This window comes from Sinocyclocheilus grahami, unplaced genomic scaffold (genome assembly GCF_001515645.1).
Source record: "Sinocyclocheilus grahami isolate Dianchi unplaced genomic scaffold, SAMN03320097.WGS_v1.1 scaffold85.1, whole genome shotgun sequence".
Classification (NCBI taxonomy): Eukaryota; Metazoa; Chordata; class Actinopteri; order Cypriniformes; family Cyprinidae; genus Sinocyclocheilus; species Sinocyclocheilus grahami.
The window spans coordinates 1,913,884-1,934,164 of NW_015505264.1; the positions used below are offsets into that span (position 1 = coordinate 1,913,884).

Sequence of the window (20,281 nt, forward strand, 5' to 3'; positions counted from 1 at the left end):
AATGTTTTTTTCAAATACACGTTGGACACAATTATTGGTACCCCTAGAAATTAGTAAAATATCTGTGAAGTATATTCCCATTCATATTTACAATTTTGAGCATACCAGGGTGATTATGAACATGAAATTATCCAGCCATGGCTTCCTGTTTCACAGGAATATAAATAGGAGGGAAAACAAATGCCAAATTCCCTTAATCATCCGTCACATGAGAAAAACCACAGAATATATTTCTGATGTGCAGCAAAATATAATTGAGCTTCACAAATTAGAAAGTGACTTTAAGAAAAGAGCTAGAGCAGTGAAAATTCCCAATGCCACCATCAGGGCATTAATTAAGAATTTCCAATCAACAGAAAATGTTACAAATCTGTCTGGAAGAGGACGTGTGTCTATATCATCCTAATGCACGGTGAGGAGGAGAGTTTGAGTGGCTAAAGACTCTACAAGGACCACAGCTGGAGAATTGCAGAAAATAGTTGAGTCTCAGGGTCAGAAAACCTTAGAGAAGCACCTTCATGGAGCTGGGAATCTGAAGGGTCTGGAGAGATTCTGGATGAAGGAATGGTATCTGATCTCTTGTCAGGTGCTCTCTAACCTCATCAGGCATTATAGGAGAAAACTCAAGAGCTGTTATTATGCCAAATGGAGGTTTCAAAAAGCACTGAATAAAAGGGTGCTGTTAATTGTGTCCAATGTGTATTAGAGAAAAACATTTATGTCATAATGATATTTCCCCCCATTTTAAATTCTTATTCTCCAATGAAAGGTTAGATTTATGTGAATTTTTAAAATAAAAGATCAAAATGATTAACAATGCAGATTTATTTTCACAGCCTTCTTTGATCATATTTACCAAGGGTGCCAATAATTCTGACCATGACTGTATATATATTCTGCTGGCCAAGTTCTTTTAATTGCTGTGCCATTATTTGCTACAACAAATAAAATATATATTTATTTTTAGTAATGCATTTGTGAACCTGGACCACAAATCCAGTCATAAGGATAAGGGTCATTTTTTTTTTATTGAGATTTATACATCATCTGATGAATAAATAATCTTTCCATTGATGTATGGTTTGTTAGTATAGGTCAATATTTGGCTGAGATACAACTATTTGAAAATCTGGAATCTGTGGTTGCAAAATATTGAGAAAATTGCTTTTAAAGTTGTCCAAATGAAGTTCTTATTACTAATCAAAAATTAAGTTTTAATATGTTTATGGTAGGAAATTTACAAAATATCTTCAAGGAACATGATCTTTACTTAATATCCAAATGATTTTTAGCATAAAAGAAAAATCAATAATTTTGGCCCATACAATGTACTGTTGGCTATTGCCAACTATACGCTACTTATGACTGGTTTTGTGATCCAGGGTCACATTTTAATTTTTGCTATAATGATTTATATTTTTTTATTTTTTTAAAACAAAGGAATATGATGCAAAACATTACTGTTTGTTCTTACTGATGCTTTCAAGTCTATAATTTTTTTTTTTGCTAATTCGACAAAATAACCTTTACGTTAGCGAGCTAGACAACATTATCCTGATGACAAATTTTGCAATAATGTACAATATATGATAGAAAAGTGGTTTTTGGTGAAGAACAAATAGTTCTTGAAACATCTAGAATCAAAAAAATAACTGTTGTTAATTTATCTATCTATATTGACACTCAAGCTTCTTTTAATAAGATAGATAGATGGATAGATAGATAGATAGATAGATAGATAGATAGATAGATAGATAGATAGATAGATAGATAGATAGATAGATAGATAGATAGATAGATAGATAGATAGATAGATAGATAGATATAGGCGGCCTTCAAATATTGTGTTGGACAGTGGGGGGCTTTTGAGTCAAAAAGGTTGAGATCCACTGACATAGAGAATCAATGGATGTGAAATTTTCAGTGAAAACATAATTTCTACTGATTTTTCCTCACAAAAAGCACCAAAATTCCATGTGGACCTGCTTGTGAGAAAAAATTACAACTGCTGGACAGAAATGTTCAATTTCTCACTTTCCTTACATATCGCTCTCTCTGAAACATTGCTCATCAATACATCATAAAGAAATCACAATCTAAAGACAACTGTACATGAACAGAAGCCATGTGGTTAAAACCTTGAACCGAAAGAAGCTGAGTTACAGAGAGAGACAGAGTCTGTTTTATATAAGACCTCTTCACTCATACTTGTACCTGATTGCTGAGGGGAAACAGCAATCAGGTACAATTCAACATGATTGAATTTGAGCAGACAAAAGCTGACCTCGCACACACCACACAAGAGACCCCAAGTCTGTTTCTGCCCACCCTGCCACACAAAGTGTCACTACAATTCGCAGTGCCATCCCTTGACTGGAGGGAAGACCGTGCATGACATGATTTACACAAACAGGAAATGTTCCTGGATCAACACCCTCTGCTGTTCCTGGAATAACACTCCAGGAATCACAGCCACATCTCTGAAACTAAGCCCAAAATCAATGGCCCAGGAAGGAACAACAAAGGATGCCGATGTAGGAATACATCTTAAATCCATACTAATCCATAAAAACCAAGACTAAAACTCTCATAATTTCATTATGTACAGTTTTGGTCAATACGATTTTATGTTTTTGAAAATAGTCTCTTATGCTCATCAAGGCTGCATTTATTTGATAAAAAAAACTGAAATATTATGAAATATTTTTATAATATAAAATAACAGTATAAAATAACTATTTGAGAGTGTGTCATTTATTCCTGTGATGCCAAGCTGAATTTTCAGCATCATTACTCCAGTCTTCAGTGTCACATGATCCTTTAGAAATCATTCTAATATAATGATTTGCTGCTCAAGAAACATTTCTAATTATTATGAATGTTGTGCTGCTTAATACATTTGTGGAAAACAGTATAAATTTATTTTCTAGATTTTTTCATGAATATAACGTTCAAAAGAACAGCATTTATTTGAAATAGAAATCTTATAACATTAAAAATGTCTTTACTATCACTTTTGATCAATTTAACGCATCTTAGCTGAATATTTTGTACTACTTTTGTAGTATTCAAGATCTAATTACTCAAATATATAAATGTCAGATTAATCGGTTAATCTCAGTCTGTTGCTCACGTCACAACAGCATTCATCTGACTATCAACAACGAAAGATGATAAGACTCTGGAGCTCAGAATAAGCCCACTATTAACCTTTAAGGTCGTTCTTTAAATCTTTATTTGATATCATACCATTTCTAAGGAAGAGGGCACTGAATTTGGCTATACTCCAACAAGTAAGGCTTTAAAACCTTGACCAATGCGGTTGAATTTGAATAAATTAAATCGAATCTGTGTTTATTTATGTTAAGTATGTATTAAATCATGAATTGATTTGGTGTGTATGTGGCTCTTAGCAGGACTAACCTATCCAGCCAGGCCAGAAGGCTCTTAGCAGCAGCGATGAGGTCCACCACAGATGTGAGGAAATCGTTGGGCAGTTTGCGGGTCGTCCGGCCGTCGTAATGACCGCTGCGTCTGCGGCCCGTGATGAAGTTCTGCAGGTTTTTGGCAGAGGCATTGAGCTTATGAGAGAGAGTTTTCAGGTTTTCAGTCTCCAGCCCGTAGTTCTGTCAAACAGAGATAAAGACTATGAAATGTTTTAGTGACAAAACTGGTTGGCAAACAATTGCAGGAATGACTCAATCAGAATTGCTTTTCGTTTCCCTGCTCTTCTGTCTCCATTTTAGATTTACAATTCTCCTCTCTCTGTTTTCAATTTCAGTTTTATTGCGCTTTATTGGCATGGCAGAAGTTGTACCTTTGTAATTGTGCAAACTGCGCAAGTAAAACTAGAAAAGGAAAGTTTGTAACAACAAATTCTGAATGTTAATTGCCTGAAGAAAATATTGTTTTAAATTAATTTAATATTCATATTAATAATTATTTTAATAGGATAAAATAAAATTAATACAATTTTATATGAATTTAATACTTTTTAAAAGTTAAACTTAAATAAAATTAAATAAAATTAAATTAAACATCTTTCACTGGCAGAGACTCTCTCTCTCGCTCTCTCTCTCTCTCTCTAACTCACACCCTCAAGATCACTCAGAGATCCCAAATGAATATTCAGCACCTGGCAGAGAGAGAGAAAGAGTGAGTGCTTCATATGCAGAGGTGCGTTGAGTGGGTGGAGACAGAACATAAAGTTCAGGCTATGAATAATGCACTGAGAGTCTCTGCTGCCAGCTGATAGGAGCTTACACACGCCACGCTCCGCACTGAGATAACACAGTCAGCTCAGACAAATCTGCATATCTAAATCTGACAAAAAACATGCCAGAACAAAGCCAAAAAGCAAACTTTAGTTTTCACATATGCACGTTTACTTCTATAGGCCTCTTTGGCGTATCTTAAATCGAAACTGCTGATGTCTGTGTTTGTGTCAGAGTGAGGTCGCAGCAGGTGCCTTTGGCAGACAACCAAATTACCATGTTCCTGCATAAATAGCACTGATCAAGGGGCAGAGACTGATCAAACGCAGCATTATGCACATACATTCAAGAGCACAAACACACATTTGTTTTTCAATCTATTGACTTTTAACTCTAACCGTAACCCTCGCAGAAATCTTTTTTTGCATTATTAGAAGGTGATGTATACGCTGACCGGGAGGGGACATGTTCGGTTCAACTCGTGGGAACGTCATATGTCGTGGCCACAAGATCATTTTGTTGAGGTAATAACATCCTTATCCTTATTTTTATCCATCCCACAGTCTTGTAAATCCATTAACTGATTGTGTCTTTATACGATCAATAATTTGCCTGATAATTAATAGTTATTCAATTTTATATATACACATTTTATTTCTGATATAAATAAAAATATAATCTGAAAGCTGAATAAATTTGAATAAATTTGAATATCTGGAATCTGAGGGTGCAAAAAAATCTAAATATTGAGAAAATCGATAGTTGAAGTTCGAATCGAAGTTTTTAGCCATGCATATTACTAATCAAAAATTAAGTTTTGATATATTTATGGTAGGAAATTTACAAAATATCTTCAAATAACATAATCTTTACGTATTATCTTAATAATTTTTGGCATAAAAGAAAAATCTATAATTTTGACCTATTCAGTGTATTGTTGGCTATTGCTACAAATATACCCCTGCTACTTATAAATGGTTATGTGGTCCAGGGTCACACACACACACACACACACACACACACGTGTGTGTGTGTGTGTGTGTGTGTGTGTGTGTGTGTGTAAAATTATGTGTGTGTATATATTGATAAACAGTAATGTTATATTATAGAAAGTATATATATAAGATATATTATAATATTGAAATACATAATTATTTTTCTAATCCTATCTGAATAAGCACAACAGCATACATTGTTATTATTTGAAGAAATAATGAAAAGAAATATATGTAATATTTTATCATTTAATGTAGAATTTTCCTGATAAATAATAGTTATATAATTTGATTTATTGAAATTTAATTTCTGATATAAACAAAAATATAACCTTAAAATTAAAACATTAAATATAAAATTATGACATTAATATTTATCAATTAAATTAAAACATTGTGTCTGTGTGATAAATAATAATATACACATTTTTATATATATTAGTGCTGTCAAAAGATTAATCGAGATTAATCGCATCCAAAATAAAAGTTTTTGTTTACATAATATATGGGTGTGTACTGTGTATATTTATTCCGTACATATAAATAGACACACATGCATGTATATATTTAAAAAAAATATGTTACGTTTATATATTAAATATATTTATATATAATATAAATTATATGACTATAAATATATACATGTAAACACATGTAAATATTTTCTAAATATTTACTGTATGTGTGTGTATTTATTTTTACTTATAAAACGGTTAGTTCAATTCCTCGATTCGGATTGGTGTGTTTTATTCACGATACAGCATGGCTATGACCGCTTCACCCAACGGTTCTGTGTATCACTGAGCAACACCCTTAGCAACATAAACAATCAATAATATAGCATCAAAACGGTTTCATTTATTATGTATTTCGGCAGAATTAACTGTTTGTTATTTATTTAATGAAGTATGAGTGACCCATGCTGGCGTTAAGTTGCACCTTTCATCTTTAATTTTGAGACCCCGACCTTTCCCCATCTAATAAACGCTTCTCATATGAAGATATGTTGATGTGTGTGCGCGTCTGTGTGAAAGCCTACAGTTTCCGAAGTGAGGAGGGAATATTACTGTATTTATTAGTTTTCTGTTTCATGTATGATTCTGGATGTCCATCAGTTTACACTGTAATGACGCTTGCAAACTCGCGCTGTGCCGCGAATCGGTCTGTTTTAAAACTAAAAGACAGAAAACAGACGTTTTCTCATGCTGAGAGATAAGCGGATGTGTGTGAGAAAATATCATATATGGTGTTAAAAAAAATGACAGCGGATAAGAGCTCCTATTCTCTGTTTTTATTTAAGCTCCATTAGATGAGGCATGTTCGGAACATTCTCTTGCAGTTTACTGTTGCTGTCAGGAACAATTTTTTAGCGGAAGGACAACATTTAACGAACTTGCTTCAAAAAAGTAACATTTCAATACATACATTTTTGGTTTTAATATTTTTTATTGTGTGGTAAGCGTTTTATAAAAGCAACAAGGTACTCGAGGCCGTGCTGTATAGTGAATAAATCACGGCTGAAGGGCGTTGTTAGGCATGACGCGAAGCGTCTTACATAATAAATGTACACAGTACACGCACATATATTACGTAAACAAAAACCTTTATTTTGGATGCGATTAATCGCGATTAATCGTTTGACAGCACTAATATATATATATATATATATACAGTTTCATATTTTATTTTGTGTTGTTATATAAATATATAAAATAACTGTCACCATTTATTACCATTATTTTTTATAAAGAGTTGCTCACAAAATATGTTAATGGCTTAATAAACACAAAAGTCTTATTTAAAACAATGGAGAAAGGTATCTGTGAGGGCTGTTTAGGGGATAAAAATATAATTAATTCAGCATAAAACAACAGAAGTCAATAGAATGTGCACACCATGATAGAAAAACTTGTGTGTGTGTGTGTGTGTGTGTGTGTGTGTGTGTGTGCACGTAAAGCGTGTATCAGTATCTCCTCTCACATCAGTAGGAGATCGATGAGAGTAATGTGCTCCATCTTGTCCGAAGAACAAATCCCACACACACTCACTCACAAAGTACAAGTACAGGTAATAAACACACACCTGGAACACTAAAACAGGTTTGTACAACACACACAGACACACAAAAGACACATTAATCAGCTTGTGAGTGGAGCAGACGATGTGGGGGGGGGAATCCTCCATGCTAATCTATTTAGAAGCTCTCTGCATGAATGCAGCAGATAACACACACCACAATGACAGAAAGATAAAGCAATATGGAGGGGAAGAGCGAGATAAACAAATAAGTGAGAGAATGACAGCCTTTGAGAGTTTAGAGAGGCGGGAAAGGAGAGAGTGTGCCGCTCTGTGTCTCTGAGGTCAATATGCTGTCAAACAATAAGGACTCAACAGTTCTCTGGCTTCCATCAATATTTGTGCGAATTTGTGTCTGTGATGGTTTCAAAGACAACTAACAGTGGGGAAACGGTACCTTAGTGAATTAATACCATGCTCACAAGACAATGCCGCAGGATGCTTCATTGTTTACAGTGTTTAAGTAATTTTCTCTCAGCGAGTTTTTGTTTTGAATAAGAAAGTTTGTGGCATTGTTCTTTCCTGCACATTTTGTCTCTAAAATTTAAATTATTCATTATTTACTCACAATCTTATTGTTTCAAACCTGCTTCATCAAGTCTTGACCAGTGTTATTTTAGTATTAATTTGATACTATTACAGTATTTATTAATATTCTGATTTGTAAAAAATATTTTTACGTTTTCAGTTTCATTTTATTTTTTTGTAAATTTGTTAAATATTTGTAATTTTTTATATATTTCTTTCAGTTATACTAATTTTCATACTTCAGCTTACTTATTTTAAGTTTTTTTTGTTTTTAATTTAATATTTATATTTTATTTTATTTAGCTTTATATTTAGCTTTATTTCAAAAATGAAAATGAATATAATAGTTATACAGTTAACAATATACTGTACTGGCCTTGACATGCCCTATGTAAATGTCCAATTTGTTGTACTATTTGTTGATCGGTATTCAGTAACACTAACTTCAACGTGAACAAATTCAACACACAGATTTCAAATAGTGTTTTCTTTTCATCTTTCAGTGATTAAAAGTTAAATTCTGAATTTCTAATAAGTTTAAATAGGAAATTAAATGCTGCAAATGAGATCTGAGAGCAAAACATTTCAGGGACAGTGACCTTTAAATTAAAATTCTATCATTTGTTCACCCTTGTGTTGTTGCAAACAAGTTTGACTTTTTCTTCTGTGGAATATAAAATAAGATATTTTAATAAATGTATGTTTTGTTTGTTTGTTTGTTTACAAAAAAACAGCTTGACTACCAACATCATCTTTTGTGTTTTGCAGAAGAACGCAAGTCATACAGGATTGGAACGACATGAAAAAGAGAAAAGTGCAGCAGGAACATTCTGCAAAATATCTCATTTTGTGCTCCAAGAAATATAATCAGAGAATCTGAATTTTTTTCACTGAATGATTCCTTTAAATTAAAAAGTGGCTTTCAAACTGTACAGCTGAGGCAGCTTTTATATGAAATCCGAGATGTACAATATGTCTAATTTCATACGCACGTGTCTACAGGCTGACATTCACAAGGGCTGTGTAACGTGAATGTCATCAGCTCTGATTTGGGATCAGTGTTCAGAGCAGATAGAGAGCACAGCAAACTCATCTATTTATGATTAATGCTCTCCTAAATGTCAGCAGCACAGGCCAGTGGTTCACAGTCCCTCACAAAACCTCACACTCATTATAGTTCACCTAATGTTAACTCTACACTGAAATTCATTCTCAGGAAAAGACAACAAGAAACATATCTCTTAGAAAGACAAGTTGAAGTGAAGATAGAAAAAAAAGAGCAAAAGGACAGGTTGAGGAGAGACTCAGGCTGGGCGGCACGTGAGACAGCTCACACGGATGCGCTAAACATCATCCTGTCGTCTGTTCCCTCCCGTCATGATGCTGACAATCTGAAAGCGTGGGCTGGTAAGTCATTGTTTTAATTCGAGAGAGAGGAAGAGGAAGAGAGAGAGAGAATTAGATGGAAAGCTAGTTATTAAATGCTAGATAATGTAAAAAGCTCAAGCGGTGCAGAGCAAATTTCAGCTTAAATCCTTTTCCCATCTCCCACACTGTCTGTACTCTTGGTACCTTTTTGAAAATCATTTTCAAGCCGTGGAACGTCACACAGCAATAAAAATTTGTCAAGACACACATACGCACACGCACACAGAGCAGATACAGATTAAGGCCACAGGAACAAATCCACCTAGCAAAAAGCCACATTTAAATACCGACTGAGTGGCATTTTGAGAACAAATCTGTGGAAATCTTTCCCAGGAGAGCAATATTATTATTAAGCGACTTTTAAGAGAACATGACATTCGCAACTTATTTCACTTCTGTAAAGTGATGTTTTTCAAACGGAAACAGAATAATAATTTGACTGGATTTTGAAAAAGAGGCTCCAACATTTTCAATTGATTTATGGTAAATGTATTCATGTTTGTTAATACATATTTATTCATAATTTTTTTAATGATTTTTTAATGATTAAGTTATTGATGTTTACATTGTTTGCCTTTCATTATAATTATTTTTTATTTTATTGTTTTTTTGTTTAAATTTATTCATATTATTTTAAATGTTTAATATTATTATTTTTTCTTCTTCTGATATAATATGTGAAATAAGAAATAGGTAATTTTTTGCTTTATTATATTTTATATTTGTTCATATTATTTAAATGTTTTATATTATTATTTTTATTTTTAAGTTATTTGATTTTTACATTTTCTGCCTTTTTCATCTGATATATCGTACAAAATAAGATTATGTAAATTGATTATATATTTAAATAGAGTCATTGATTAGTTTTGTTTTATTTTATTATGTTAACACTCATTCATATTATTTTAAATGTTTAATATTATTTTTTTAACTAAGTTATTCAGTTTTTTAACTGTAAGTTATTTTTTTCCTTTTCTTCTGATATATTATGTGAAATAAGAAATAGGTAATTTTTTGTTTTATTTATTTATACTTCATATTAATTAAATGTTTAATATTTTTATTTTAAGTAATTAATTGTTACTTTTGTCTTTTTCTTCTGATATGTTAAGCAAAATAAGACCATGTAAATTGATTAAATAAGTACATTGAGTCATTGGCTAATTTTATTATTCGTTTTTCATATTTAATTATATCATTTATACTTTTATTATTATTATAAATTTTTTCCCTGATATATTGTGTGAAATCATGATACCTGTCCAAGTCATTAAATTAGTAAATAGAGTCATTTTCAATTTCAACAACTGTAGTCTTTTCAGAATGTGATATTGTTTTTCTCAAAGTGATCTTGATATCTTTGTCAACATCGTGCAGTAGGGGACGCAGTGTCCGCCAGCTGACGGGGTGTTGAACAGCAGATGAAGGATCAAGCGCATAAAGAAGCGTGAAGACTCTCACCAGAGCGCACAGCAGGTCCACAGCTTCCAGGATCAGCTCCTGGTGTCCGATGCGGGATACCCCCAGATCCTCCAGCTCCTGATGGGTGATCCTCAGCAGCTGGTCACCTCCTACCTTCTCCCGTTCAAAGTTCTTTATATACTGCTGCAAGCAGTCATCCAGACCTGTAGGAACATCAAGAAAATAGCAGCAATCTAGGCTCATTTCTAATTTGCATCGGCAAAATTAGAACATCCCAAAGTATGTGGGATTTATGGTTAAAGTGCCCAAATGAAGATGTCCTCCATAAGACCGGTCTTATTACTACTATATTGGAACATTTAGAGATGAATTTAGGATGTACAAGATGATGATATATCATAAAAGTAATAATAAATGTATCTAATATTTCCCACACCCCCTTGCGTGAAGATAACTGGTAAATTAAGCATTGACCTGGTTTCTGTTAGAGAGCCCATGAGTCATGCAGATGGTGCTGAACAGTTAATAATTGCTCATCAAAGCGATAACAGTGGACAAGTGCAAGGTTTATGAAATAAATATTTATGTATTTTCTGTTAATTAATTTCTAAAACCTTTCACTTGACCACTATTAATGGTTTAGGCAAATAACAGAGTAATTTAGACTTCTGCATTGTCTAACACAGAAATGAATATTGCCATATACAGTACATAAACATAAAAGTGCCCATTACTACACTGCATAGATCGCATAATGCGCAAACTAAGATTTATATCCACTTTGGTGTAATTGATTTCAAATCAGGAATAGTTCACCCAAAAATGAAAATTAGCTGAAAATGTACTCACCCTCAGGCCATCCAAGATCTAGATGATTTTGTTTCTTCATCAAAACATATTTGGAGAAATTTAGCATTGCATTTTTACTTTTAAACCGTGCTTTCTGTGCATATTCCTCTCCTGATTCAGCAACATTCCTGAAGCAATATTATGGATAGAGGATAAATATTTTAGCTGGAAGCAATGGTTTGATGCTAAAAACATCAAAATGATGGATTTGTTTCGTACAAACATGCAGCTTTTTTCACTTTTCACAATATGTTAATTGATGGACTGGAGTTATTGTGGATTATCTATCCATTGATTAGCAAGTAATGTAATGCTAAATTTCTCCAAATTTGTTCTGATGAAGAAACAAACTCATCTACATCTTGGATGGCCTGAGGGTCAGTACTTTTTCAGCAAATTTTCATTTTTGTGTGAAAAGCAGCGGTGATTGATAATGAATTATAATATAATCAGGTTTGTGCATGCCAAATGTCTGTGCAGCACAAAATCTTAATAAATGCATCTTCTTCAGACTCTGTTTACCCCAAAATCAGTGACAAATAAGAAATGCAATGGATGCCACACTTATACATGATGACTGACAACCTGTATTCCACCCTAACTATGTCGCATATCCATCAAACTGACAGTAATTGAGAGCTAAGCCACATCGCAACCTTCCTATGTTTGAGCGAGAAGTACATTTGATGGAAAGGAAACATAACTGTCCAAAAAAAGCTGCATGTAAATAGATTTGTGATGGACAGAAACAGTTGGTTTAAATTAAAACATAACTTCAGCCATTTTGAGATCTATATCAGTCTAGAAAGCTCCGTGTCCAGAATAAAATCCGTCCTAAATCAAATCAGAAATGATTGCTGCACCGTCTACAGTAATGCCTCTGAAAACTGATAGGATGCGCACATAAATCAAAATAATAAAGCTACCGTCAGCTATACAGGATAGATGTGGCTACGAAGACTATAAATACAGAGGAATAGACTAATAAAGAATAAGTGATCTAGAAAGCTTCGAAAACACCACCATTCACAACTGTCACCATCAAACAGGTGATGACACACACTCTCAGTAATGCTACACACTTGTTGGACTGCATTTGTCAGTCTTGGGCATTCTGTCGCCCAACGGCACATCTCACAGCAGCCGCGCTCTCCGAACAGCTGCTGTTCGACCCAATGTACATAACTGCAGGATTTACATATTTTGCTTAAAGCATGTGCATGTGTTTATAATAGTGTATGGAAGAAGGAAGGTCGTCGGAACTCTTTTTAATCTCACTAACTGCCCTTAAATAATTAAATCTAATGCAACTATCATCATCCAGCTCATTAACAGGAAGGGACAAAACTCATTGGCCAAGACAGCAAGAATAACAATAGCTGTCATTACTGTTCATAAACAATATCGGACTCATTAATGAGAGACTGCTTCACTTGTTAGATAATTAGTTGGTGATCTGAGGTCTGAATTTAACTTGGACGGGACTGCTGAGGATGATAATCTCAAAGTGAATGCGAGATGACTAACTTCTGCTGATGCTGTGACTCTGATTCACATACTAGACAGGTGCAGTGAACAATTAACTGTTAGCTTATGTTGTTAATAATGATGTGTGGGCAACAGGATGAAGTGATTTAGAAAGAAAATAATGAAATAAAAGCAGAGAGAATGTGAAATCCCATTGTTAATCTTAAGAATATACCTGTAACAAGAAAGGTCCCTTAAAAATTCTGTCTCAGGCCCCATCATGAATTCAAGCGATGACCCTTTACCAATCCAGAAATTTTGGTTGATACTTATAGCCATTGTAAATTTTTAAACTTTGGTTAAAAACCAAAATGTCTGCTATTATATTACAAATTTAAATATTTTTTGTTGTTTTGTTTTTTTTACAGAAAATGAAGTAATAATTTTAAGGGTGCACAGAGGCACAAAAAGGAAAATAATTAGAGACATTATAGGCTAATAGCACTAATTATTTATAAAATTGTGACCAAATATAGTATATTTCCTCTTTTAACCCTCATGTTCTGTTGAGATTGACTACTGTTCAAATGCTGACTTATGCTCACTACGGCTGCATTTCTTTGATCAAAAATACAGTAAAAAAAAAAATGGTTATATAATAAACTATTATTACAATTTAAAATAACTGTTTTCCATTTTAACATAATTTAAAATATAATTTATTTATGGGATGGCAAAGCTGAATTTTCAGCATCATTACTCCAGTCTTCAGTGTCAGATGATCCTTCTGATAGCATTCTATTATGCTGATTTGCTGCTGATTTCTTACCATTTTCAATGTTGAATTGTCAGACTTTGTTCTGTTTTGTGTGTTTTTTGTTCCCCATGTGTTTCCATGCCCTTATTTGGTCCTTCCTGTTCCTGTCCTAATTGTTTCCAATTTTTTCCAGGTGTGTCTAGTTATTATCCTTGTTACCCTTGTATTTAAGTTCCTGCCTGTTCAGTTTCCCTTTTGTCTGGTCTACTCGTTACGTGGATGTGTTTCCTGCTGTACATTGTTGATGTAACCTGTGTTCTATGGATTAAAGACTGTTTTCGTATATTCCTCATCTCCTCGCTCCTTAGTTCCTGTTATCCTCGTGTGTGTGTGTCGTGACAGAAGACCAGACCAATAACAGAAAAGTAAGTGGCGCCCCCACTCCCCTTGTTTTATTTCCGTTTTAAAAGTTTTTTGTTTCCCGGTTTTCCTCCGCAGCAATGGAAGCAGCCGCTCAGTTCACAGCCCTAGCTCGTCTGGATCTCCCCTTCGTTGAGTATTCCTGGGAGTTCTGCAGGCTCGCCGTGGCATCGCTTTAGACGACGACGCGCTCAACTCGCTGTTCTGGCACGGGGCCAATTACCATCGCCCCGTGGACCTCCCAGACACCATGGGATTAAGCTGGAGGGAAGTGATCCTCCGGTGTCTGGAGAGCATCCGGCCCCGAGCCAGAACCAGCCCACCGGCCATGGCATCCTCAAGCCCACCGGCAGCAGCTCTCTCCAGCCTGCTGGCCTTTCCTGTGGCAAGCCCGCCGGCCGCCCAATTCACCTCTAACCAAAAGAGGAGGATGAGGAGAAAGGGACTGTTCTCCGTCCCCCATTCCCAACCCCAGAGATCGCTCCAGTGTCGGCTCCAGCCCCAGCTCCTCGAAAGCGCCTTGCTGTGCCTGCTTCTCCAGAGCACCCTCCAGTGCCAGCCTCTCGTAAGCTCTTCACTGTTCCTGAGTATAGCCCACGGAGGGCTCCTGTTCCCGAGTATAGCCCACGGAAGGCTCCTGGCCCCCAGTTGAGCCCAGGAAGGGCTTTGGATTCCCAGTTTAGCCCAGGAAGGGCTCCTGATCCCCAGTTAAGCCCAGGGAGGTCGTAGAGGTGGGGGCTGGGGCCGTGGCCTCGGAGGCTGCCCTGCCATGGCCTCCTGAACTGCCTGCACCACCATGGCTCCCCGAGCTCCTTGCTCCGCCATGGCTCCCCGAGCTCCCTGCTCCGCCATGGCCTCCCAAGTCACCCGCTCCACCATGGCTCCCCGAGCTCCTTACTCCGCCATGGCTCCCCGAGCTCCCTGCTCCGCTGTGGGTCCCCGAATGGGCACCGCCCTGGAGGTCTGGAGGTAACCCTGCTCCTAGAGGCCTCCAGAGAGCCCCCCTCCTAAATGTTTCCAATTTGTTCCAGGTGTGTCTAGTTATTATCCTCGTTACCCTTGTATTTAAGTTCCTGCCTGTTCAGTTTCCCTTTTGTCTGGTCTACTCGTTACGTGGATGTGTTTCCTGCTGTCTCCAGTGTTGATGTACCCTGTGTTCTATGGATTAAAGGCTGTTTTCGTATATTCCTCATCTCCTCGCTCCTTAGTTCCTGTTATCCTTGTGTGTGTCGTGACATGAATATCATTGTGGCAACCATGACTATTTCTTTTTCAGGAATTTCTGATGAATAGAAAGCCCAAAATAACAGAATCTATTTGACATGGAAAGTCTATATTAAATCACTTTTGATTGATTTAATGCATTCTTGCAGAAAAAAAGTTCATTTCTTTCCCTAAAAAAAAAAAAACAGTAGTGTACATTATGGTTGGGGTTCCAGAGACCTTATTTTTCCTTTCTTTCTCAAGCCCCTTTAGAATCATATTACTAAAGAATTAACCTTCTGTTGTACTATAAAGACAGACATATGACTGTAATCCAATACAGTAAACATTTTTCTCCACTTTTTTTTCAAAAAAATAAATCCGCTTCCACCAATATATTGTTCCATTCAAATGTACATGGAAGAACAGAGAAAAAGATAAGAAATACACACTTAAATGAGCAGACGCACAGAGCAGCAGTGAAGACACACTGTTATCAGACAGCAAAGGTGCCCCCTGCTTACCTTCAAGCAGCTTGCAAATAATTCATCACTGTAGTGGATTTATTAACGATTCTGAGGTATTATTTACAGATCATATATTCTGTCCTGAACAGACCCACTGTCTTGCTGTCTCTGCAAACCCTCAGTCATGCAGGGGTATTAGAATAGCCTCGCTCTGTTACAGTGCATTATTCATTGCACACAGCCTGCTCTTCTGACAGGTAGCACAGTAAAAATTCAGGGAGAGAGAGAAAATTCCAGAAAATGGGCCAAAAGGATATAAAGAAAAAAGTTTAGCCTGAGCACTTAAAATATGACACATATTAAACACCTCCCCGGCTTCCCGTCATTGAATGATAGATAAAACGATCTGGTAAAAAGCTCTAGAGTTACTGATATTCGGAACCCTCCCAACTCTCCCAGACACAGTCTAAGTAATGTCATTTAGTCGTGCTCTTCCTTCAATATTCTATTCATCTTCTTTTTTCATCTCATTTCTGGCAGCCGTGCTGTGCATTATGCAGACTTGGTGACCACTGGAAAGGGTTGTCGTGACAACCGTTCAAGGCCACAAAGTGCTCAAGGGTTTATGGGAAACTCATAGTGTTTCCCTGATTTGTTTTTAAGGCTACTGTGGTGATTTGTGCAATTTAATGGTACACAGATAGCAGTGATAGGGTAACTATTTTGAAACTGTTGATTTCAAAGCAACAAGATATATATAATTTAAAGTAGTTAAACTAATCTCAAGCTACACTTTAAAAAAATCATAGTTACAGTAGCTACACACAAGTTTAGAAAGAAAACGTCTCAGGTTACTTATGTAACCATGGTTCCCTGAGTAGGGAATGAGATAGTCCTCTAGGGGTCGCTATGGGGCGAACGCCTCATCGTGACCCGTGTCTGAAGCATACATTGAAAAAACACTAACAACACGTTGGCCGGCGACAGCCGTGTGTAAATAGGCGCCAGGAGAACATGTCATTCACTTCTTCATCTGAAGCTAGCATTCGAAGTATGGCAGGAAGCCTAGAGGACGCAGTGTCTCGTTCCCTACTCAGGGAACCATGGTTACATAAGTAACCTGAGACGTTCCCTTTCAAGGGAACTTCGAACTGCATCCCCTAGGGGTCGCTATGGGGAACGATATACCCACGCCGCCATGCTGAGGGGAGTGCGGGCCAGAACCATGGCGAGCACTAAGTACCAACTTTACCATTTTTATGGTGAGTTGCCCCTGGGACGTCAGACGGCTGTCTGTGACTTTATCCCCTACGACCAAAGGCCTAGGCTACATACCCAACTTACCTGTTAGGGCCAGACTCCTGGGCCCGGGGTAGAGCTCAAGGCTTGGGATCATAATGGATTCCTTTAAGGGGATACGACCAAGAACCTAGTATACACTAAGTCTTGGCCTGTCACACAGGGGCTACCACTTGCTCTTGCATAAGCTCTGAAAGGAACTGTCTCAACAGACCTCTAGTGGCCACACCCTGTTAAAGTAGGTATCCTAGGATACCTAAGTGGAGTGGTGCCCAAGGTGAACGGGGCTTAAACCAGCTCAAGAAAGGGCACTAAGCAACCGCGCAAAGCCCTCACCATATAGGATTTTAGAAAGTGCACAAAGCCTTCACGTGCACACTTACCACTACTGTGGATTTTAGAAAGTGCACAAAGCCTTCACGTGCACACTTACCACTACTGTGGATTTTAGAAAGTGCACAAAGCCTTCACGTGCACACTTACCACTACTGTGGATTTTAGAAAGTGCACAAAGCCTTCACGTGCACACTTACCACTACTGTGGATTTTAGAAAGTGCACAAAGCCTTCACGTGCACACTTACCACTACTGTGGATTTTAGAAAGTGCACAAAGCCTTCACGTGCACACTTACCACTACTGTGGATTTTAGAAAGTGCACAAAGCCTTCACGTGCACACTTACCACTACTGTGGATTTTAGAAAGTGCACAAAGCCTTCACGTGCACACTTACCACTACTGTGGATTTTAGAAAGTGCACAAAGCCTTCACGTGCACACTTACCACTACTGTGGATTTTAGAAAGTGCACAAAGCCTTCACGTGCACACTTACCACTACTGTGGATTTTAGAAAGTGCACAAAGCCTTCACGTGCACACTTACCACTACTGTGGATTTTAGAAAGTGCACAAAGCCTTCACGTGCACACTTACCACTACTGTGGATTTTAGAAAGTGCACAAAGCCTTCACGTGCACACTTACCACTACTGTGGATTTTAGAAAGTGTGCAGTGTTCAACGTGCACACTTACCACTATGTGGGTTTCAGAAAGTGCACAGACTTTAGCGTGTGCACTTACCATAGCATGGATTTAAATTTCCAGGCATCTGATCACAGATACCCGGAGGTACTGGGCCAAACGGGAGAGGCAAACTCAAATACAACCCTCTAAGGCGAGGGGAGCACTGCCTGAGACAGCATTACACAAGAAGGTTCTCGCAAATGCCACCTATACTTCCCGCTCGATGCCTCAGCAAGAGGGGATATCCTGGAGCCCAGACATCCAGGAATCTTTTTGCAGTGTCGTACCGGGGGCCTGATGATCAAGAAGGTTCCCGCAGAAGCCTCTGACCTGGCCGCACGGTCCAGGAAGTATGAAGCCGGCACCAGGGCTATCATACCGGCTGGACACAATATCGACGAGTGAGGTAACATTGCAAGTCGAGCACCTGGTTTCTGAATCCAGCAAAGGGGTGCTCACAGAGGACCTACCTTAGAAAGGACTCGTGATTCTCATTTGCTCTGACATGCACTGTGAGTTGTAAGGTCTTATATAGACAGGTGTGTGGTTTTCCTAATCAAGTCCAATCAGTATAATCAAATACAGCTGGACTCAAATGAAGGTGTAGAACCATCTCCAGGATGATCAGAAGAAATGGACAGCACCTGAGTTAAATATTTGAGTGTCACAGCAAAGGGTCTGAATACTTAGGACCATGTGATATTTCAGTTTTTCTTTTTTAATAAATCTGCAAAAATGTCAACAATTCTGTGTTTTTCTGTCAATATGGGGTGCTGTGTGTACATTAATGAGGGGAAAAAATTAACTTAAATGATTTTAGTAAATGGCTGCAATATAACAAAGAGTGAAACATTTAAGGGGGTCTGAATACTTTCTGTACCCACTGTATATATATAAAATGGATCATACTCATCCACCATGGTTCCCGCACCGGAACCCCGCTCAAAAGGCGATTCCAGAGAAGCCTCTAGTCCGGACCATCAGTAAGGTGGTTGCTATGAAGTCATAGAACCAACCAAAAACATCATAGGTCCAGCATAGGAGACTGTAATGCAGGAAAATTCCCACCTAACCTCGGTCAGGTGGAGTGCTGGTGGTTACAGGGGAATTAGGAAGGGGAAGAAAAAGGGCAGATGTGACATCCCCGAAGGAAATGAGTAGATACTCACGTATCACTCTGATCTGGACGAAAGCACTGACGCCTTGTCTGGATCACATCTCTTAGGTCTTACCTTCCTCCCTTTGACCTGCGATTCCTCCTTCCCCTACCCGCGGGCGGAGGAGGAGCGCGTGTCGCGACACTAGCCTTCTATGCCCGTCTCTGATCCTCAAACCGCCTATGTTGTTCGGGCTCAAGACCCCTATGTTGTTCGGTCTCAGACCTGGAACTTCGTGGAATGAAGGATTTAAAGGCTGCTGAGCACGCCTTTGCCTCCCTGAACTTCTCGACCACCGTCTCAACGGAGGTACCAAAAAGTTCAGAAGGCGAAACCGGAGCATCGAGAAGAAAGCCCCTCTCTTTCTTCCCGATATCTGCCAGGTTCACCCACAGATGTCTCTCTGTTACCACCATCGCCGCCATAGACCTGCCCATGGCGGAGGCGGCCTGTTTAGTAGCACGGAGAGCAAGATTTGTGGTGTGGCGCAGCTCAGCTACCCGATCAGGAGAAAGGCCCTCGCCTTTATCCAGGTCTTTCAGCAGATCAGCCTGATACGCCTGGAGCACCGCCATAGTGTGCAACGAAGCCACAGCCTGACCTGCTGCTGCGTATGCCCTGCGATTTAAGCGCAATGTATCCTAGAGGGTCTTAGATGGCAAGGAGGGAGTATTAAGGGAGGATGTCTCGCCAGAAGAGAGATAACTAGCCAGCGTCTCTTCTACAGGGGGCATCCTCTCATAGCCGTTTTCACGCCTCGCCTCGATGCTGGCATAACTCGTATGCTGGAATCGATAGATGCGAGAAGAAAACAGCCTCTTCCATTCCTTCTCGATTTCAGTATGCAAATCAGGAAAGAATGGAAGGCTCACCTGAGCTGGACGGTTATGGTCAGAAAGATAACGCTCATCGAGACTCTCTTGGCCCGCTTCCACGACAAGTCTAACCTCGCCGTGGTGCGATCCATAACTTT

The 20,281-nt window shown here is 37.9% G+C and overlaps 1 protein-coding gene across 1 annotated transcript in view; it reads right to left on the reverse strand.

Moving 5' to 3' along the window:
• cnksr2a (connector enhancer of kinase suppressor of Ras 2a) overlaps window positions 1-20,281 on the reverse strand; it is a 100,230-nt gene that overhangs the window by 66,797 nt on the left and 13,152 nt on the right. The window contains 2 exon segments of the mRNA XM_016274228.1: window positions 3,424-3,626; window positions 10,706-10,869. Of these exon segments, the coding sequence (XP_016129714.1) occupies window positions 3,424-3,626; window positions 10,706-10,869 (367 nt within the window).